This window comes from Dermochelys coriacea, chromosome 19 (assembly GCF_009764565.3).
Source record: "Dermochelys coriacea isolate rDerCor1 chromosome 19, rDerCor1.pri.v4, whole genome shotgun sequence".
Taxonomy (NCBI): Eukaryota; Metazoa; Chordata; order Testudines; family Dermochelyidae; genus Dermochelys; species Dermochelys coriacea.
In genome coordinates, this window is record NC_050086.2 from 5,917,904 (window position 1) to 5,938,874 (window position 20,971).

Genomic DNA, 20,971 nt, shown 5'->3' on the forward strand with positions numbered 1-20,971 from the left:
TATTTTCCTCTGCTAGATTGAAAAGCCCATTATTAGATATCTGTTCCCCATGTAGGTGCTTTGATCAAGTCACCTCTCAACCTTCTCTTTGTCAAACTAAATAGAATGTGTCTGTCACTATAAGGCAGGTTTTCTAATCCTTTAATCATTCTTAGGGCTCTTCTCTGAACCCTCCTTAATGAATCAACATCCTTCTATGGGCATCAGAACCAGATACAATATTTCAGCAGTGCTAACATAGAGCCAAATATAGACATAAAATAACCTCTCTACTCCTACTAGAGAGTCCCCTGTGTATGCATCCCAGGACCACATTAGCTCTTTTGGGAGCTCACATTATCCATCAGTGGTATATAAATAAGCTTCATTCTTAATGCCACAGAGAGGGGAAACAAATTGTGACTGAAGAAGTCTCCTCCCTCAGTTGTGTGGGCATAGAAGGTCTTTTTCTTCCTTCATTCAACATCCATCTGTAGGACCCTCCCACTCCGAAACTTGAAATCCAGCTGCCATCAACACAGCACAGGAGCTGGGAAGAGGTAGTATGCAGCAACATGAATCCTGCCAGCACTAGACCTTAGCAGCCAATTTAACAAAGCACACAGAGAGGTTTGCAAAAGCTGTCATTAGCTCAAGGACACTTGGGCGACATTAAAGTTCTGCGAGGCTCTGAACATTTGGGAAGAAATGGAAGGAAGGATGCTACTGAGCAGCAGCCAGACTCATTTTGCCAGAGTATGGAACGATTGTTTGGCTGCAGGTAGGATCCATTTCTATCCACTAACTTCATGACTCTCTTTGAATGAATATTCACAAAACTGGGCAGGCTGCACTCTATGGTTAACAGAAGATGAACTGGGGAGAATTCCAAGGGAGGAACAAGCCTTCTTCAGTACTTTGGATGGAGGCATTTGGTTAAAATGAGGAACGGATGCTCTTTGGCTGAAATACACAGGTCATCCAACCAGAACTGCTTCAACTCCCATTAGAGGAAGCCAAAATAACATCCCCAGAAGCCTCCTCAAGGACGCAACCCTGTCCGGAACAGTTGCAGCGGAATGCATACAGGACTCCAGCAGATTCAATCCATCTAGAGAGAACAAGCCAATTCAGAACATGCCCAGTGGGGGAGGCGGGAAGATGAGGGCTCTTTGAGAACAGCTTTGCCACGTGTCGGAGTCTGCGGCTCATGCGTTAAAGCGACTTTGGGAATGTAACGTTTCCCCCGGCTGCCCGGCATGCTTGGGACACAAGAGTGATATCCAAATTCACCTTCGAACTGTGGCAAATGCAGCATCGGGAGAGATTACACCAGTTACAAAGCTAGCAAACAGGCACAAGCACCCTGCGGTATATTCCGATTGGTTACACCAATTTAAATCCAGAGGGACTCCCGGGTCTTGAACAGATGTAACTGAGATTAGAACCAGAACCTGAGATCCTCTTGTACCCGGCATTAGCTGGGAAATCTCCTTTGAATCTAAGGGCTTGTCTTCCCCTACAGTGCTGCACCCCTGTTGTGCTTCAGTGAAGACGCTACTACGCTGACGGGAGATATTCTCCCATCAGCATAGTTAATCCACCTCCCTGAGATGCTTTCCCATCGACTTAGTTCTGTCTACACAGGGAGTTAGGGTGGCATAACGATGTCACTCAGGGGTGTATATCTTTCACACCCCAAGTGACACAGTTATTCTGACATAGGTCTGTGTGGACCTGGCCTTAGCATGATACAGACCATTAAGAGCATCAGCGTGCTCTTCTCCGATCACACAACAGTGTAAATCAGGCGTGACTGTAGTCACACCAGTGTGAAAGTGGAGTTAAGCCCAATACCCTTTCAGGTCGTTTACCCGATTCAAGCAGAGAGTTTTTTATTCCTTCTGTCAAATATAAAAAGGTGTTAAGCAATTGGATTTTAATTTAAACCAGCAAGACAAGGAGCCTGACAGGATTAGGGGGTCTGTCTTCCTGACCGTGGCTCGCCTCGTTACTAGATGGTTTGAATTGATCTTACAAAATGCTTCTGAAGAAAATAAAGTGTTGGTTGTTTGGTTTTTTTTTTTTTTTGACTTTGCATCACCTCCACTAGTTCTCTGGAGACTATAAAATGTTAACATCATGGATATACTTTATATTAAAGGGAACTTTTTATAAACTACTTATAAATGTTAATAGATTCCATAAGAATATGACATTCAGGAGTTAAATGTGGCACAGATGGCTATTAGAACATCAGCAGATATTGTTCTGGATGGTTATAAGCAACCTGTTGGACTCTAGCAGTTGACTAGCTATGCATGAAGACATCTGTCAATCATTTGTTAACCCTTTAGAAATGCAATTTCACTATAAAAGGTGACCGGTATCATTTGGCAATCAAACTGCTTTGCCCCCAAGGTCACAAAGCAACAAATAGCACCCAGGAATCCTGACTAACCATGACATCTCTTTCGCGTCACTGCTAACAATAAAATGCTACAATTTCAATCTCTAGGCAGAGACAAAACATTAGATGAATAAACTCTCCCCACAATTTTTTTTTTTAAATTATGCTCAATAAGACGACAACCCAGGCTGTTGGGATGGATGGGAAGCCCTACAGCAACAGCGCTGGCTGAGACAAGAGACCCATTTGATAGCTGGTTACAAACATGGTGTTCTGGGTAGACTTAAAAACCCTCTATTGTAGTGTTTGACAGCGTGAGGCCCCCTTTGTAGTCAATGGCAGAAATCCCACTGCCTCATTTTACAGAGAGCTAGAACCACCTGTGCCCCTTGGAAGGAAACTGCTACGGAATCATCCACCTTCTCTCTAATACCTGGGGACCAACAACACTGCACCCGACCGAGAGCAGACAGTCACATCCTGGGGCTTTACAAACTTCTTGCTCTCACAGTTTCAATAGGCGCAGAAGGCACTTCCATTGCAACCTCTCTCTGCTCAGGCAGTGGGCAGGTAGACCAGTCCCTTTGCCTTCATTATAACTGGGGGGGGGTCTTGTCGATTTTGATCGTAAGCTCTTGCAAAGGTTTGGGAAAGGAGTGGACATTTCTACAGCTAGCAAGAATATCCAGAGTTGGAATAATTGATGCTAACTAACATTTTGGATGGGATATTAAACCTTGTGCTTCAGAGCTTAACTGTTACAGGCCAGGATAAGAGCTGTGGGGGGGGGAGGGGGAATAGAACATAAGAATGGCCATATTGGGTTCAGACCAAAAGTCCAGTCTCCTGTCTTCTGACAGTAGCCAATGCCAGGTGCCCCAGAGGGAACGAACAGAACAGGGAATCATCAAGTGACCCATCCCGCCACCCATTCCCAGCTTCTGGCAAACACCCTTATCTAGTTCTTTTTTGAACCCTGTTATAATCTTGGCCTTCACAACATCCTCTGACAAGGAGTTCCACAGGTTAACTGTGCGGTGTGTGAAGAAATACTTCCTTTTGTTTGCTTTAAACCTGCTGCCTATTAATTTCATTTGGTGACCTTCAGTGGTAGGTTACATACCACAGTTAGTAGTTCTGCAGTTTCATATCCGAGTTCCTTCAGAACTCTTAGGTGAATCCCATCTGGTCCTGGTGACTTATTACTGTTTAATTGATCAGTTTGTTCCAAAACTTCATTTGCTGACACCTCAATCGGGGACAGTTCTGAGATTTGTCACCTAAAAAGAATGGCTCAGGTATTATCCTCCATCTGCTACGGCAGGGTTCTTGCGTTTGCCTCTCACGCATCTGCTGCTAGCTAGTGTCCGAGACAGGATACTGGATTAGATGGACCTCGGGTCTGGCCCAGTTTGGTATTTCCTGTGTATGTACCGTGCCTGGTACGATCACGCACCAATCTCATTCAGGGCCTCTTGGCAACACTGGCATATGAACTATCAGTAATTTGTATTTCTAGACCCTTCTTTCATCTCTGGATCTCCAGGCCTTTAGGGACCCAGTCTTATGATAGGGATCCTCAACTCACACTTCAAAGGGAGCTAAGGATGCTCAGCACCACCCCCACCCTGGCAGTGCTCAACTAGGCCCTAAGTAATTAAACCCCGTCAAGTAGAAAGCGATATAGCAATAGGGCATATCCAGGATGCTCACCTTACCCACAACTAAAATGTTCCACCAAGAGATGGCTGCATATCAGCTACAGCAGCACTATGGAACAATCTGCAAGAGTTGAAGAATATGGCAGAATACAGGTAGGCAGAGTGCAATGACCTATGATAGAATTTGCTTAGGGCTTTGGGGTTAGCACCATTACCCACACCGACGGGGAGCTCAGGTATTGAGGGCCCAATCCTGACAGGTGCAGGGAACTCTGCAAACTGCAACCTCAGCTGCTGGAATTAAGGGTGCTCAGCACTTTGGATCAAGATCTTATTAACCACAAGGGGTCAAGACCTCTGTACACCCCAGTCAGCAGTCAGACCATTCAGCATCACAGCCCTCTAACATCATGCTAAGGGGTTGGGGGAGGGTTTGAGAGTGTGGGGAGGTTGGGTTGGAGAAAGTGACAAATGGATTAGCAGAACTGAGACATCCACTCCCAAGACGCAGCAAAGGTGTCAAAGATCAGGTGCCTGCAAGCAGCTGGGGCCAGCCACTAGTATTAGTGTCTTGTGTCTAAGCATTTGCTACAGTGCCCATCACCAATATCTAAGCCCCGCAGTCCAGCAAAGTACATGCTTAAAGTGAAGTATGGGAGTAGTTCCCCCCCTCCCCCCCCGAAGTCAATGGGACCACATTTGGGACTGATCCTCTGCCCAGTGAAGTCCATGAGAAGCCTGACATTAATTTCATCTGTCTTTGGACCATGCACAATGCACCTAAAGCAGAGCGCATGCTTTGCTGGATCAGAGCCTAAACAAAACATTAGGCCTTCAGATTCATAGTGTCAAATACAGGCTAGGTGATTTACCCAGCGTAGGAGCTAAATATTTTATTTCCAGGAGCGGCTGTTTTCATAACCAAGAACAGCTATTTTTGAAAGATTAAATCAATTAGAGAGACTATTAGGCTAGGTTTAAATTAAAATCATATCTAGCCTAAATATCTTCATTGTGCATCATGTCCTACAGATGTCACCTGAATATTTTATACTCCACTATGACACAGCTCTGTACATTTGCACAATCCGCAAAGCACGAGCCCCTCGATAAATATGAAATTCAGCCAGAGCTGGAAATGGAATATAGGCATGAAATTAATTGCAACAGATTGCATCAAAGTCAGCCGCCTGCTGTTAGCATCCTACCTGAAACAGGAGATAAGCAAAGCCATTCCCTTCTCTCTGATGCAGCATTTGGCAGAGTGCCCCATGCTGGGGAAAGTACAGTTCCTCAGTGCAACCTGGTTAAACATAACACAACTGCTAATCCAAAACAAAAATCTATACTCGTTTGGGTTGCACTGAGTCTTCCATGCTGCATTCATATTGACATGGCGATTGAATCAGTTGCCCATCGACTCAGCAAGGAATCTGCTCAGTTGGGTCAGACAGGGTAGCCTCATTTAAAGTCATAATGGAGCTGTGTCCGTAGCCGGGAAGATATTTACTTCACCAAGATATTTACTATACAGGGGAAAGGCATCTTGGTGAAGGTAGGCCAAATTCAGCCATGGTGTAAGCAGGGAAAATCATTTGCTTCATTCAGCTAAACTGAAACTCTATGGACCCAACTGGGTAAGGCAGTGAACTGGGATGTGGGAGAACTGGGTTCATTCCTGGCTTTGCCACTGGCCTGCTGGGGGACGTTGGGTTCCCCCTGCCTCAGTTTCCCCATTGTTACAATGGAGGTTTAATGATACTGACCCCCTTCCCTTGTAAAGTGCTTTAAGATCTATGGATAAAAAGCAGTAGATGAGAGCCAGGGATTATCAGCACTAGATGGAGGCTGAATTCCACTCTGTGTGGCTGCATCTATATCACATGACACCCTGGGTGGGTTGTCAGCAACAGGGATTGACTCTACTCCTAGTCAGGGTGATAGTCTGAGGCCAGGTCTGCACAAGAAACTGTTGCAAGTGTAGTAATGTCATTTGCAGGAGGGTGCGATTTTCTTTTTATGACATTTTTCTACTGGCAAAAGCCCTAGAACAGAAGCAGTACAGCTGACTGTGTGTGGAGAAAGCAGTAGAAGCTAGAATGGCAAAAGCATTCATCAGCATACGGTGGGTGAATCTACCACTGGACAAACTACATTGCACCAGATTTTACTCCTGTTTTCACCTTTACAGAAACTGGGATATCGCAAAGGGTTCTGGGGACTGAGCAGCTTGAGATTTCAGGAAGACAGAATCCCAGCGACTGGGAATCAGGACTCCTGGGATCTATTCCCATCTCTGCTACCAAATTCCCACAGCAAGACACACTTCACCTCCTCATGCATCAGTTTCCCCATCTGTAAAATATGTAAAAAGAAAAAGGAGTACTTGTGGCACCTTAGAGACTAACAAATTTATGAGAAATTCACTTCAAGTGAGCTGTAGCTCACGAAAGCTTATGCTCTCATAAATTTGTTAGTCTCTAAGTTGCCACAAGTACTCCTTTTCTTTTTGCGAATACAGACTAACACGGCTGCTACTCTGTAAAATGTGTGACTCGCGTGCTACATGAGAGGAGCTGTTAGTTATCTGGCTCCTACTGCTGCTCCTCCTGGTACAGACAGTTTGCCAAGGAAAAGGCGGAGAGGGAACGAGGCAGTGGCACAGGCGACAAGAGCATCTCCAATATGTTGAGAGGGAAAGTGGAGATAAACAAGCCACAGCTGGCCAAACAAAATGTAAATACCCACAAGTTCGCAGAGAGAGGCTGGCGGGAGTGATTTACTCCTCCGCTAAGGCTGAGAGTTTATGCTAAAAGCGCTATTTGGAACGAGAGGAAAATCAAAAGCCAGCAGCCTCATGAGCCCGACTCTTGTTGCTGGAGTCATGCTCCATGTCTAATGGGGAAGCAGCTCATCTGGAGCAGCATTTCACCAGGAGCAATGAGGGTAATTAACAGCCCATTTTCCTCCAAAGCTAAAAGTTCATCTCATAATTTGTGTGGCTTCCTCCACAGCCCCCGCTTTTAGAAGGTAAATGCCAGGAACAGTCAAAGGCTGCTTTCGCCTGATGCTTCCACGGGTTCAGAGCCTCCTTCAGGCACAGCAAGGAAACCCCAGTCAAAAGTCTGCAACCCTGCAGAGCAAAGGCATCACATCCGAAGATCTCATACTACATGGTGCTACCTAGGGTCACCATGGCCTTGCTGTGAATACCAGAGGTGAGGAGAAGACTACCTTTTTAAAAGGGTTGGCCCCTGCTCTCAGACTGCAGTGGTCAAACACCTCTCTGCTGCAAACCCTTGAACATTGGCTAGTTGGAGAGGACAACCTCTCTCCTCTGAGGTTGGAGACAGCAGAGTTTTCAGGATGAGGCTGGGCTCTTCTGCTAGAAGACTCCATACGTACAATGGTAGTGGACAAGCGTTCAGGTTTCCAAGGCTAAGAAGCCCTGACCCACACTCACTCCTGCAGCTGAAAGAGAGCTGGGGGCATTCCGCTTGGCATCTCTTTCAGCTGCTGTGCTGAGGAAGCACTTCATGGCCTGAACCAGACCCGCCAGCTGGTACAAAAGAGTTTCATTAAGATTCCAAGTTTCCAGCTGGTGGCCATTAAAAAAAAAAAGAAGAAGTGACATGTGTTAACGGCAGATGGGGGAAGGGTAGAGAATTTAAATTCAGACCACATGCTAGTCTTCATCATCCTCCGATACTGGCTAAACCCTCAGAAGCTCTTTACCTCAGTCAGATGTCAAGACAGAGGGGACATATCAGACAATGGTAGTAACTGGGAGCGACTTCCACAAACTCCACACCCACTGCTGAACACTGACAGGGCTTGCGCAGATATCACAGAGTTCCAATGCCTAAAGCAGGATAAACGGAGCTGGCTTACAGCCCCCCCACAGGCTCCGTGTTAGATGCAAGCTATTGGCCACTTGCAAACTAGCTTTCCTTTGAACAGACTGGAGAAAAGTCATATCCATGCCCCAGCCTTGTTGGCTTGAATCAAATTGCAGCTTACAACCAGGACTAAGCCTGCCTGGGACCTTTGGATCCCAGATGCTGTCTGCTCCTGCAGGCACATTGATCTGCTTGATGCCATCTCACAGGTGTGTTTAAGCCAGGGCAGCAGGAAGTGACCTGCACAATGAAACTCTTTCAGATAGATGATCTGGTCTTTCGATCAACAGGGGATGCTAAGGAGAGCTCAAAGATCCAAGTGCAATTTCCCTCTTCCCCACCTCTTCAAGAGTTAACGTTCCTCTCCGCCACACAGCAGACTAGCTATCCCTAGGAAGAGAGGGATGCTTTTCCCATCCACTCTCCTTAGGGTACTTTGGCAGCTCCTTCACACACCACATGTATCTTGTAAAACCCAAGCAGGTTTCACAGCAGGTCTCTTGAACTGACCTTCAGCTATTCTAAAAAGAGCCTCCCTCCCCCGGCATTGGTGGTGGGAACTCATCTGTGCTATTTCTCAACATCAGCTTATCTGCTGGCCCTATTTGTTTTAAGGCTGTCTTCGTAACTCCAGTAAGATAGCACCTCCCTCAATCCATTGCAATGCCCCTGGGACTCACCCCCATCTCTAAACCTCAGGAAACTGCTAACCAACCGCAACATGGCTGCTCCGGAAATGGTCATGCTTGTAAATTAGTAGAGCTGGTGTCATACACAGGCTACAGCCACTAGAAGATGCCATCATCCCACACTTGAGTAGGGTCTGCCATCGCAGCCAGCGGAGGGGCAATGGTATAAACACACATTGAGTATGCTTCTATAACTGGGATGTGTTGCTGTAGCCGAGATGTCAAACACATGATGGTGGCTCAATCCAGATCCATCACAGCAGGCTGGGCCCTCTGCCACTCCATTGCAAGGCAGCTGTCATATGGCCAGCATAATACCCTTCACGCACATAGGCAGCCACCTGTGTGGAAGTGTGGCTGCCAGAAGGCCCCAGCTGAAGGACACTCAAATGGAGGGGAGACGCAGGCAATGGGTACCCCTGCCTGCAATGCTCTACAGCACAGTGTTGGGGCTTCAGAGAAACAGCAGCATAAATGTGATGACAGGACCTTCACAATGCTGATCCCAGCACTGCCGCCAGCTCACTGTGCTACCTTGGGCATGTCCCGTCCCCTGCCTGTGCCTTAGTTTACCTATCTGTGGAACAGGGATAATACCCACCTCACATGATAGTTAGGATTCATTTCTTCATTGAAGATGAAAAGCACTTTATAAATGACAAGTATTTTTATCCTCTGCCTTGCAGTCCTTCCCCCAATGCAGAAAATAAAACAGACACAGCCATTGGCAGTTCATTGGCCCATTAAGGCAGGGACCGTGTTATCTGTTTGGCTCAGCAACCCTACAGCACACATTTACAGCACCATATAAAAGCAATCAGACATCTGAGTGGCATGGAAAAAAGCTCCCTTTGCAGACAGACAACCCCTTGTGAGCTCACCAGGTATATTACCAACCCTTGTCAATTTCATTTTAAATCAGTGCTGGGAGAGCATTTTAAGTAGCATCCTGGTAGCAGAACCACATACAGGATGAGAGAATTGTGCTGGACTGCAAGGAGGCCATTCCTTCAGCAGGGAGAAGCGGGGGGGGGGGGGCGCGGGGTTTGGGCAGGGAGCAGCAGAGGTATAGAAAGTCTTTACAAAATCTAATGGTCTCTTCTCCCAGACAGATTTTTCCCCTCCTCACTATATTTTGTGCAATTTGGGGCATTCCTAAGGAAAAAATAATTGCTCCTCTGAAGTATTTGTATGTTCCAGGGCTAAGAGGCAGGAAAGCCAGAGACAGTAACAGCATCCAGAGGAGAATGAACAGCACACACCAATCTCCATCAATTTGAACCCTGCCACCACATAGATCTCGAGGCCTGTCTACACTCGAAAATTAAGCTGGATTAAGGTAGGGTGTAAAGCGCAATAACTCCTTGTGCATAGCTCCCTATGTGGGCATTTTTTATACCAATGTGAGAGCGTCTAGATGTGGAGTTAATCAGAACAGTGAATCAGGAACAATTCCATGCATAGATAAGCCCTTGGTCTAGGGCCTAGTCTACACACCCAAGTTGGACCACTAATTGTACTGGTATAGTTAAAGGAGTACAGCCCCACTAGTGTGGTTGCATTTATAGTAAGAGACAGTCATACTGGTGAAAGCTATACCAGTATAAGAACCTTCATAGGACTCGGGAGGGGGAATAAGTGACACTGATATAAGGCACCTTTCCACCGGTATAACTGCACCCACACTAGGGGTTGTCCTGGTAAAACTGTATCTGTTAAAAAATTAAATCACACCCCTAAGAGACCTAGCAAGACCAGTACACAAATTGTGTAGAGCAGGCTCTCCCACTGGAAAAGGCAGTCCCAATCCTGCAGGTTCTCTTGACATCTTTGGGAGGTGAAGGTACTCAGACTTTCACAGCTGGTGCTCAACACTTCAAAGGCCCTACCTTTGAAAGTGACTACTGCTCTGGGGGTAGTTCCGGGCTCCAGGAGCCGCCACAGACAATAAATAGCAGGAATGGCGTTGAAAAGCTCTTTGTTCTGTGTTAGTACAGTGCCTGGCACAACAGGTCCTGGCCCCTAGGCACTACTGCAACAAACAACAACGATAATGCACACGGTATTTTATTGCAGTGATCTTTCTAAGTATAAACTGTTTACTGAAGCTTAAAGCCCTTCATGATTTTGGCCCCTAAAAATGAAAACAAAAAACCTCAAATACACATTGGCAAGAAAAAGGGAGCTAATTATCCTCTGTCACTCATGTCAAGAGGCCCCATTTCACACTGCGCAGGAACTGTGCACTGGATAGGACTCAGATGTCAAGCTACACGTCACAAAAGAAGAGGACCCCACAGCGAGAGAATGGAAGTGTGAGCAATGGTTTTGTTAAATGATTGATCTTTGGTAAGGGAGTCAGGTTTGAAACGCCAGTACTCAGGCACAGGAATTGGAACAGCTGTCAATACAAATGCTGCAATGCATGCTCGCCCCTCCTTGGCATCACTTGCCACTTTGGATATCAAGGATCGTACGAGGGAAGATGTCGATGTTCCCCTAAATTACTGTGGGGGAAACAAGGAATCAAGCCCCATAAGGCCGACTGAGGGGGAATAAACATTTTCATATGCCTGACAACTAGGACAGCATCCTCCCAGGGTGGCAGGAGAGCACAGTTTGGGGACTGAAGTACAGTTTTACCTACCGGAGACAGGAGCAGCCCTAGCTGTTTTGCTGGCAAGAGCAGAACACATTTTTGGGGCCTCCCGAGTGACAGAGGAAAAAAAGATGGCCAATCAGAGCTGAACAGCACAGCAGAGCAACCCCCCCACAAAAGTTGGTGCCTAGGTAACCGTTCTTGTCACCCACCCCTAGAACTGGCCCTGACTTTGGCAGGAGGTGGGGGGCAGAGGACACTTGAAACCTGTCATTACCATACAGTGTAATTTACAATGCTGGCCTTCCGTTTATGTGGTGTGCCCCCTGGTGGCAATATAATGTAACCAGTGTTTTTGGCAGGGACATCTAAATTGTTTTGTGGACTGGAGACTGAAATCAAAGGGGCTGACAGCTAGGCTTCTGCCACACGTTCACAGCCTGATTCCACCTGTCCATGTCGCTCCCTCATTCTCAGGCACTTCACTTTTGTTACACAGGTGGGAGAGGAAATGGAATGGATTTACCCTTCCTGTCAGAGGACATACATATCCAGGCGAGAGGGGCTGATCGATTGCTTCTGGTGACTCTACCCTCAGGCAAAGAAACGTCCCAAGGTGTCACAACATGCGAGTTGCAGCCATAGTGAGGAAGTCTTCATAGCTGAGCCGCACGCTGCCTACCCTGCTGGTATCCTTCTCCTGGAAAGCTTCGGTCGTGCTCTGGAGCTGGGTGCAGAGCTGAATGAAGCTATCCAGCTGAATGGTGGAGTTGGAAGCCCTCTGAGAGTAACGGGACAGCAGCAGCTGGGTGAACTGGGGGCTCAGGTTGTATCCCATCTGGGACAGAGCTGGGAGTAAAGAAACAAAGATCAAATAAATCCCTCGGGCGAAAGACCCCTTCCCCTGGGGAGATCAGTCCATCCTCCTCTCTCAGGATATGCAGAGGCATTTCCCCGCTCTGATGCCAGAGTGTGATGTAAAAGCACAGCTGATCACAACCCAGATGGAGCTGTAGGAACATAAATTGAGGTGCAAGTTCCCAATACTCCCCTTGCTTCCCATAGACAATTAAATCTCAGCAGTTCATCAGATAAAGTAGGCCTTTAGCTATGTGCAATCCAGGCAGAGCTGAGTTATTTTGGGGAGGCAGAAGGGGGCAGAGCGTCTCCTGGAAAAAGAGAAGCTAGTTTGCTCTGACACCTACAGCCTTCGGACCAACGCACACACCCGACAGGTAAGAGTCACGGCAAAAGGTGACCGGCCGCACAGCATCAGCACACAGCCTCTGTAGCCATGACTTTAGAGTGGGAGCCTCTCCACGTATCAGAGGCAGGAGCACAGGGATCTGCTGTAACAACCCCATGCTTGGAAAGCAGGAGAAGTGTTAGCCACAGAAGGTTTATCTGCACCACTTCCATGGAGCCCACTTAAAGCTCAGCAAGCACAATGCATTCATAACACAGCAGTTCCACAAGTTTAGAATGTAGCTGTTACACTGCAGGAGGAGATAGCTGTAATTATTTAAAGTGGGAGGCAACCAAGCCAGCACTGAACTGTTGATTCATCCACCTTTGCCTTGAACTGACGCTACTGAAGCAGTTGTCATACGGGTTTGGGGACAGCCCCCAGACCAAACACCATATGGTTTCAGAGAGCAACTAGTGGGGACAGGAACCACAATGGGTACTATGCTGTCATGCCTGAGGACGCTGCCACCTGCTTGCTCTCTACAATCTGCCACATCCCCTCTCGTCTCACCTTGCTGCAGCTCACTGAAGTTGATGGAACCTGACCGGTCTCTGTCATACTGCTGAAAGAGGTTCTTCCACTGCTGGATGAAGCGCCACAAGGCCGAGAACGCAAAGATATCGATCCGTCCCGACTTCGTTTTATCGAACATGTCTGCCGAGGAACCAACAGCAAGAGCAGGGCCATGAGGGGTGATTCAAAAACAGCGCCATGCACGTCTACAGTGCCTCCCATCAGAATCTCTCAAAGAGCTTTACGAACATGCTAAATCCCAGGGAAGTTTGTCATTCCGCACTGTTCAGATGGTATTTGGCAACTTGCCTAAAGGCAAGTCTATACTACGGGGCTTAATCAACTTAAGTTGCGCAACTCCAGCTATGTGAATAACGTAGCTAGAGTTAATGTGGCTTAGGTCAACCTTTTGCGGTGTCTACACCGCGCTGGGTCAATGGGAGAAACTCTCCTGTCGACTTACCTTATACGCTTCTCATTTTGGTGCAGTACCAGGAGAGCGACCTGTGGTCGATTTAGCAGGTCTTCACTAGACCCACTAAATCAACCACCGGTGGATCGCCGCAGCTTCGATCCCCGTAAGTGCAGACATGCACTTAGATACAGAACCCAGGTATCCTGACTCCTAGTCCCCTGCTCTAGCAATGAGACCACACTGTCACTTCAGAAAGCTCTCCCCCTTTAGATTTGCTCCACAGCTTTACCACAGGAACAGAATTCATAATGGGAAAGCACTATGCTGATCAAAATGTTGGCATTTATGTCACGGGGCCTTCAGGCAACGGCATCAAAACCTTCACCCTCAGGGTATTGCAGCAAGCGTGGAAACAGTTAGGAATTCAGTTTGCCATAGCAAGTGGTTTGGATTTTTCTGTCTATCCATTGTTCGTTGCCCTCCTTAATAGTCAAACCATCCTTAGAAAGATGAACAAGACACACAGGACAATAGGCTGGGACTATCCTCGGCTGTCATGCAGCACTGAGCTTGTATAAGTGCTTAAACAATCAGCTAGCCAAGGGCACAACAAAAACCTGCTGGGGAAGTTCCAGCTTCCAAGACAGCACAAGTTGTTGCACTGTGAGCTTCGGCTCCAGCATCTTATTCCTCCTCTGCTCTTCCAGGCACTACCAAGTGGAGCATGAAGGTTTGCCCAGTCCCTCACAGCCGTCATCCCTAATCTGAAGCAATCAGCCAGCCTGCCATTCACGTCCCTTTTGCGAAGTAAATGCTTTGCCAAGGGCGGAAACACATGGCTGCTGTACACTTGACCTAGGATTCACCCTATTAGATCCAAATTCAACGTACAAAGAGCTGGATTTTTTCCAACATTACAAAACAACCCCTGCAGAGTTCAGCCCAATACGCAATGTCTGTTCTAATACAGACTGCCGCTCATAAGCGGTTTAAATGGAAAACACATCTCGACTCACTTATCATCATGAGGCAGGTATCATCATTAAATGCAGACCAGTTGGAGTTAACCAGGGCCTGCTTAAGTTCTTTGATGGAGATGTAGCCACTGCGATCGGCATCCACTGTCTGGAACCAAGAAAAGGCCTCCAAGTCCACGCCGGGTGGCATGTTACCTGTCAGGAGGAACAGGATAAAGGCTCACACAATCCACTAGAGAAATGACAGTTTGCTAGTCACGAAGCAAAGCAGCATTTGTTAGGACCTAGCTAGATCCTCTTCACTACTAACAGCTGAGAGTCAACACAGGAACCCTGCAAAAAAACAGACAGCAAGTGCCGAGGGACTGGTTACAGCTGATCAGCCACAAGGAGGGGCTGAGTCAGCTTTTCCAGTCTAAATGCGTTTTTATGGCTATGTGATCTAGCCTGTGGAAGCAGGTTCATAGTGACCAGAACTTGGCACACAAGGTCTTGTAAAAGTAGAGAGAAGCAAATTAGACCTCTTCAGATGGTTTGTAAGTGGAGCGCAAACAAATGGAAGCTGGGTCCTTTTAGCAGGGTAAACACTGCAGTTCAGGGGAGACAGATGTGTGACTATAAAGTTTTATTTCTACCATTTTGGGTTGCAGCTTCTTCAGCATTTTTCCTACATGTTGGTGCCTTAAATAATGAACGGGAACATTTTTCTGAACAGCAGTTTAATTGAAATGAACGATTCAGTTAAATGCCACAGCTCATTCTTCTGGGCAAGGCATATTGTTCAAGTGACACTCAGACTTATTCCCCAGACCTTTGAATGACAGTTAGCACATGTCTAGGCCTTGTCATCTGAAAGGTTCTTTACAAATAATAAAGAACAAGCCCTGGGAGTTTGGTCATTACCCTCATTTTAAAGATGGGGAAACTGAGGTACATAGCGGTGAAAGGCTATTCCCTTGGCCACAGTGGATGCCAGGATCTGAGCTGGTATTTGGAATCAGGAGTCTCTGGATCTCTGTTCTGTGCTCAGATCATAACGCTCAGCTAAAGGAAAGTGCCATGTCAGTGCAGAAGCCAACATCTTATTTTAAAAATGGCCTCGAGTGTTTGCTTAAAGACAATAGCACTGCAGCTAGCGCTTGGGAATCCTGGCAGCAGATTAAGCCAAGCAAACGGCCACCTGGCCAATGGGAAAGGAATAGCCATCTTGGAAACCTCTCTAGAACCCAAAGGACGGCAGCTTGCTAGTTACGACTGCACCAAAGGCAGGGCTCTTCCCTGTGCATCCCACGTGCACACGACCTTCCTCCGGCACTGAGGGCAGCCAATTAGCCGGTGTCAGAAGAAGCTCCATAAGCAAGTTTGTGCGAAGGCACCAGCAATGGAGAACACGTGCAGGGAGGTGGGATCATTCCATCACATATTTTTCTACTCACCAGCAGCAGCCCCGGCTCCGTAGGGTCCTGGCTGAGGGGCACCATAGGGATTGGTAGATGGCTGCCCATAAGGCCCTCCTGGGGCTGGGTCTCCTGCATAAGGTCCCCCAGGAGCTCCAGATGGTGCTCCCCCTGGGGTGAGCTGCCCATAAGCCCCTCCGCCAGATGGTGGTCCATAGGGGCCTCCAGGTGCTGGGCCGCCATAGGAACCACCAGGAGGCAGTCCACCTCCATACTGGCCTCCGGAATAGTAACCGCCCTGCGGGGCACCTGGAGCTGGCCCTGCTGATCCGGGGTAACCCTGTGGGAGGAGAAGGGGGGAAATAAAGGACAGGTTGACAGCCCATAGAGAGCAAAACACACTAGAAAGCACAAAGCTGCTGCAGGGGCCAACACCCCAGAGTCTGCAGCACGGCTGCACAATCAACCAGCAACCCTCCAGACTACTCGCAGTACGTCATCCTCGTGGCTACACAGTGTGCCAGTCATTCTGGATTATCAGAGCTTATAACTAAAACCCTCCAAGACCGACTCCCTTGACCCAGCTTCAGCTTAGCCCAAAGGGAAGTTTTTAAAACAAACCTTGTTCAGCAGGGTAGGGAGGGAGCGAGAGCACTTGGCAAACACCAAGCAATCAGTTAAGCCAGCGGAAGGGACTCTGAAGACCCGGGGTAAAGTAATTTAGGGTTAAATTGGATGATCTGAGGCCTATGCTCCCACTGGGCATTATTTTTGGGCATTTGGGGAGCATAAAGCATAGAATGAACTAGCCCCGCGACTGTTCCTGCTCTGGCTTTACACCCAGAAATGCCAGATTTAATGTTCTGCACTGGCATGAAGTTCTCTGTAACAAACCATAGCTGCTTGTCCCACTCAGAACAGGGCACTGCACTCCTGGGAAACCAGCTACCCATGAGTCCTGCCATCCTAGGTTCACTGCACAACCCGGCAACAGATAGCTACCAGGACTGTAAATCGGCCTTCTCAGAGCCTCATCTGACAAATACTCCGTACGACACCAACAGGCATGCAGTAGCGTTAAGAACACCGCACAGTGGGTCATACTAGAACGCTGCCGGAGGCCAGTTAGTAAGAGCACTGCATAGCGCGAGAGAGTTTACATTTGGATTTTCAGAAGCTCCTAAAACAGCGAGATGCTGTGCTCCCACTGATGTTCCCAACACCCTTCAGAGCCTTTGCAAATCCAAGCTTTCATGTTTGTGACAGTTGGTGGCCTGACAGCCATGGCCACCGAACCCACAGAACTGGTACAGCAAGCCTAACACACCCTTTTCTTCCACCGGCGGGCTGTAGCTGTGACCTGCAGGAGTCTCCTTTAGGGAGGAGAGCTGAATTTAGTCTCCAGGGTCCAATTCAGTCTTTGGTTTCTCTGCCACCTGGGGAGCCAATCAGGGCTGTTTTTGTGATGCAGCCACCTCCCCATCAGGCACTGGGCAGAGACCACAACAGAAGGGTTTGTACCTGTCATCCTATCGGAGAAAGACACAGAACAAATGCCCTCGCAGTTATGTAAACAGCAAGGACCCTGCACCTTCATGGGAAAGGTGAATCCTTTTAAAAGCAGCCAAAAGTAAACCCCCTTCCTTTCAGCAATGAGTCTTCACTGCAAAGTTAAACCAGACTCTTACCCAGTTTTGTCCACACACAAAAGCCCTTGACCCAGGCTTGGGGGTGCTTTGAATGTGGACTAGCTTACCTGGCTGGGGGCATAGGTTAAAGCCCAGGTTCTACTTTAACTCAGGCTGTAACCCATCCTCTACGGTTCTCCAATGCCTTCCCAGAATTCCCTCAGGACCATCTTTTCCTGCCTTTCTACCTACTCCCTCCTGCATCAGAAGCCATCTATGAGTCTTTAAATTCACCAGTTCAACATTTAAATGCCACATCTCCACACCCTGCTGCATTTCTACACGGCACTTGGAGAAGTGCGATCCTGGAGAGCCTCCTCTCAATGCGCCATTAGCCAGCCATAGGCCCACATCGCTGTGCTGCACAAGCGACATAGGGTATTGCCCCCTGAAGTCCGAGCTCTTCATCTGAGTTAGAGCTTTGCCAGTATGAACGCAGCTACGTAGGTTTGACCTGAGTGTCGATGCTCCCAGCCAGGCTAGTCTCCAGCAAAGACATACCCGCAAGTCAAACACAGTTGCCTGACTCCTAGTTCAGAGCATTATTCCTCGGATCGCACCAATGAAGGGCAGCTGAGACAACGGAAGGATACAAACCCTAGGCAGCCTGAGGTGGGTGCGTTCAGCCTATTCCCAAGAGAAGCAACTCCAGCCAGTAAGGGAAGAGGAACACGACAACAGAGCCAAGCTTTATCCCCACCCGACCCACGTCCTTGTGAATTCACTAGTTAGGGCTGTAAACTGCTGACATCAGAAAAGGCAACTCACAACTGAGATGACAGGAAACTTTGTACACTTTAGCACCACACGGTTTTGTGTCCTCTGAAAATTGTGGAAGGAGCCTGATTTCAGAGGGCAGGTGGTCAGTTACTCTCTGAAAGGTGGGTCCCTTTAACGTGTCTCAACCTGAGACCTACAAAATTGAAGCAGCAAAAATCACTAGTTGCTTTTGAAAATCTTGCCCTTTTTTACTCTGTTCCCTCCTGCTACTGCACCAGGCACCAACGAAGTGCTGTTGTCCATGCCAAAGGTGGCTGCATTTTAGGCTCTGCTGGAGTGTATAAAGCCCTTGGGATCTTTTGGGGACAAACAGCAATTGAGAATTTCAGTGGAAGGCACCAGGGCTGCCAGCTGTCGCACCATTTACACTGAGAGGGACCTTTAATGGGGAAACCCAATCAGTTTGGGGGCCTGTGAAACAACATTGTAGTGCTGTGTTGTGACACTCTGACAGGGGACTGTCCAGGACCACTTGGGGGACTGTTGGGGTCCGGGACAGATCCAGTTGGGGGAAAGGCAGGGGAGCAGACATGTTAAACAGTGCTGACATCTGAATGACACCCCCCCCACCTGCCTGCCCAAGCACCTTGGTGCCAACACACCCTGTGATGTTACCCCAGAGCCACCCTATCAGTCCCCACTCTGCCTCTGCTGATGGCACCCTCTTGACACCAGCCTGGAGCCACCCGGCCACCTGGGTGCCACCACACCCTGAAATGCCACCTGGGTGACACCCTGCCATTGGGGCTCCACTGTACCCCAGGATGCTTCCCCCCAACCAGCCCCCCTTCTGCCTAGGCATCCATGACTGGCCCAATGCCACAGTCACCCCCCAGCACCTCCTCACGTGCCATCAGCGCCCCTCAGCCCCACCAATGGCACTTCTACCACCACCTCTTCCACACTGCTCCCAGCCCCACTGCCCCAGTCCCCTTCCACCCCACCCCACCCGCACCGCCCCGCAACCCCTCCTGCATTGCCCCCAGCCCCACTACCCTTCCACACGGCCCTGCTCCTCCACTGCCGCCACCCCCCTCCTGCACTGCCTCCAGCCCCACCCCCTTGCACATTGCCCCAACCCCCAGCCCCACTGCCCCCAGCCCCCTTCCACACTAACCCCCAGCCCCACTGCCCCCAGCCCCCTTCCACACTAACCCCCAGCCCCACTGCCCCCAGCCCCCTTCCACACTAACCCCCAGCCCCACTGCCCCCAGCCCCCTTCCACACTAACTCCCAGCCCCCTTCCACACTAACCCCCAGCCCCACTGCCCCCAGCCCCCTTCCACACTAACCCCCAGCCCCACTGCCCCCAGCCCCCTTCCACACTAACCCCCAGCCCCCTTCCACACTAACCCCCAGCCGCACTATCCCCAGCCCCAGCCCTCCCAGAGGCCCCCGCGGCAGGGGGGGGCTCGCAGGGGCCGGGCTGCCGGAAGCTCCCCCGCCCCTAGGGCCGGGCCTAGCGGCAGAGCCCCCGGCGTTGGCCAGGCCGCCCCGCGCGCGCTCACCTGCCCGTACGGGTAGCCGGCCATGGCGCCGTGTGAGCGGGGGAACGCTCGCCGCTCTGCCCCGCTCGCGCCGTGAGCGCAGCTTCCCGCCCCGCCCTCCGGCTTCGCTGGTTGGTTGCCGGGCCCTTAGGAGAGCGTCGACTGGCTTCTACTGGATGTCAGTCAGGGAGCTCCGCCCAGAGGGAGATCATGTGATGGGGCGTGGGAGGGGCTCTTAAAGGGCCAGCAGAGAGTGCGCCCTTAGGCCTAGAGAGAGAGTGAGTGAGTGAGTGTAGCTCCCCTCCAACCCCACCCCCTCCCTCTGGCCCCCATGGCTCCGCCCCCCGCCCCTCTGCCCCGCCCCCTGGCTCTGGCCCCATGGCCCTGCCCCTGTGCCCCTCTGCCCCGCCCCCTGGCTCTGGCCCCATGGCCCTGACCCTGTGCCCCTCTGCCCCGCCCCCTGGCTCTGGCCCCATGGCCCTGACCCTGTGCCCCTCTGCCCGGCCCCCTGTCTCTGGCCCCATGGCCCTGCCTCTGTGCCCCTCTGCCCCGTCCCCTGTCTCTGGCCGCATTGTCCTGACCCTGTGCCCCTCTGCCCCGCCCCCTGTCTCTGGCCCCATGGCCCTGACCCTGTGCCCCTCTGCCCCGCCCCCTGTCTCTGGCCCCATGGCCCTGACCCTGTGCCCCTCTGCCCCGCCCCCTGGCTCTGGCCCCATGGCCCTGCCTCTGTGCCCCTCTGCCCCGCCCCCTGGCTCTGGCCCCATGGCCCTGACCCTGTGCCCCTCTGCCCGGCCCCCTGTCTCTGGCCCCATGGCCCTGACCCTGTGCCCCTCTGCCCGGCCCCCTGTCTCTGGCCCCATGGCCCTGACCCTGTGCCCCTCTGCCCGGCCCCCTGTCTCTGGCCCCATGGCCCTGCCTCTGTGCCCCTCTGCCCCGCCCCCTGGCTCTGGCCCCATGGCCCTGACCCTGTGCCCCTCTGCCCGGCCCCCTGGCTCTGGCCCCATGGCCCTGACCCTGTGCCCCTCTGCCCGGCCCCCTGTCTCTGGCCCCATGGCCCTGCCTCTGTGCCCCTCTGCCCCGTCCCCTGTCTCTGGCCGCATTGTCCTGACCCTGTGCCCCTCTGCCCCGCCCCCTGTCTCTGGCCCCATGGCCCTGACCCTGTGCCCCTCTGCCCCGCCCCCTGTCTCTGGCCCCATGGCCCTGACCCTGTGCCCCTCTGCCCCGCCCC

At 50.4% G+C, this 20,971-nt stretch overlaps 1 protein-coding gene across 1 annotated transcript; it reads right to left on the bottom strand.

Annotated features, from left to right (window-relative positions):
• Positions 1 to 10,689: 10,689 nt before the first annotated feature.
• PEF1 (penta-EF-hand domain containing 1) lies at positions 10,690 to 19,948 on the bottom strand. The gene is made up of 5 exons (XM_038377527.2): positions 19,765 to 19,948; positions 15,828 to 16,128; positions 14,431 to 14,586; positions 12,997 to 13,140; positions 10,690 to 12,086 (listed from the first exon to the last, which is right to left on the bottom strand). Exons 1-5 carry the CDS (start codon positions 19,786 to 19,788, stop codon positions 11,857 to 11,859), a joined length of 855 nt encoding a protein of 284 aa, XP_038233455.1. The 5' UTR covers positions 19,789 to 19,948; the 3' UTR covers positions 10,690 to 11,856.
• Between the last annotated feature and the right edge of the window lie 1,023 nt (positions 19,949 to 20,971).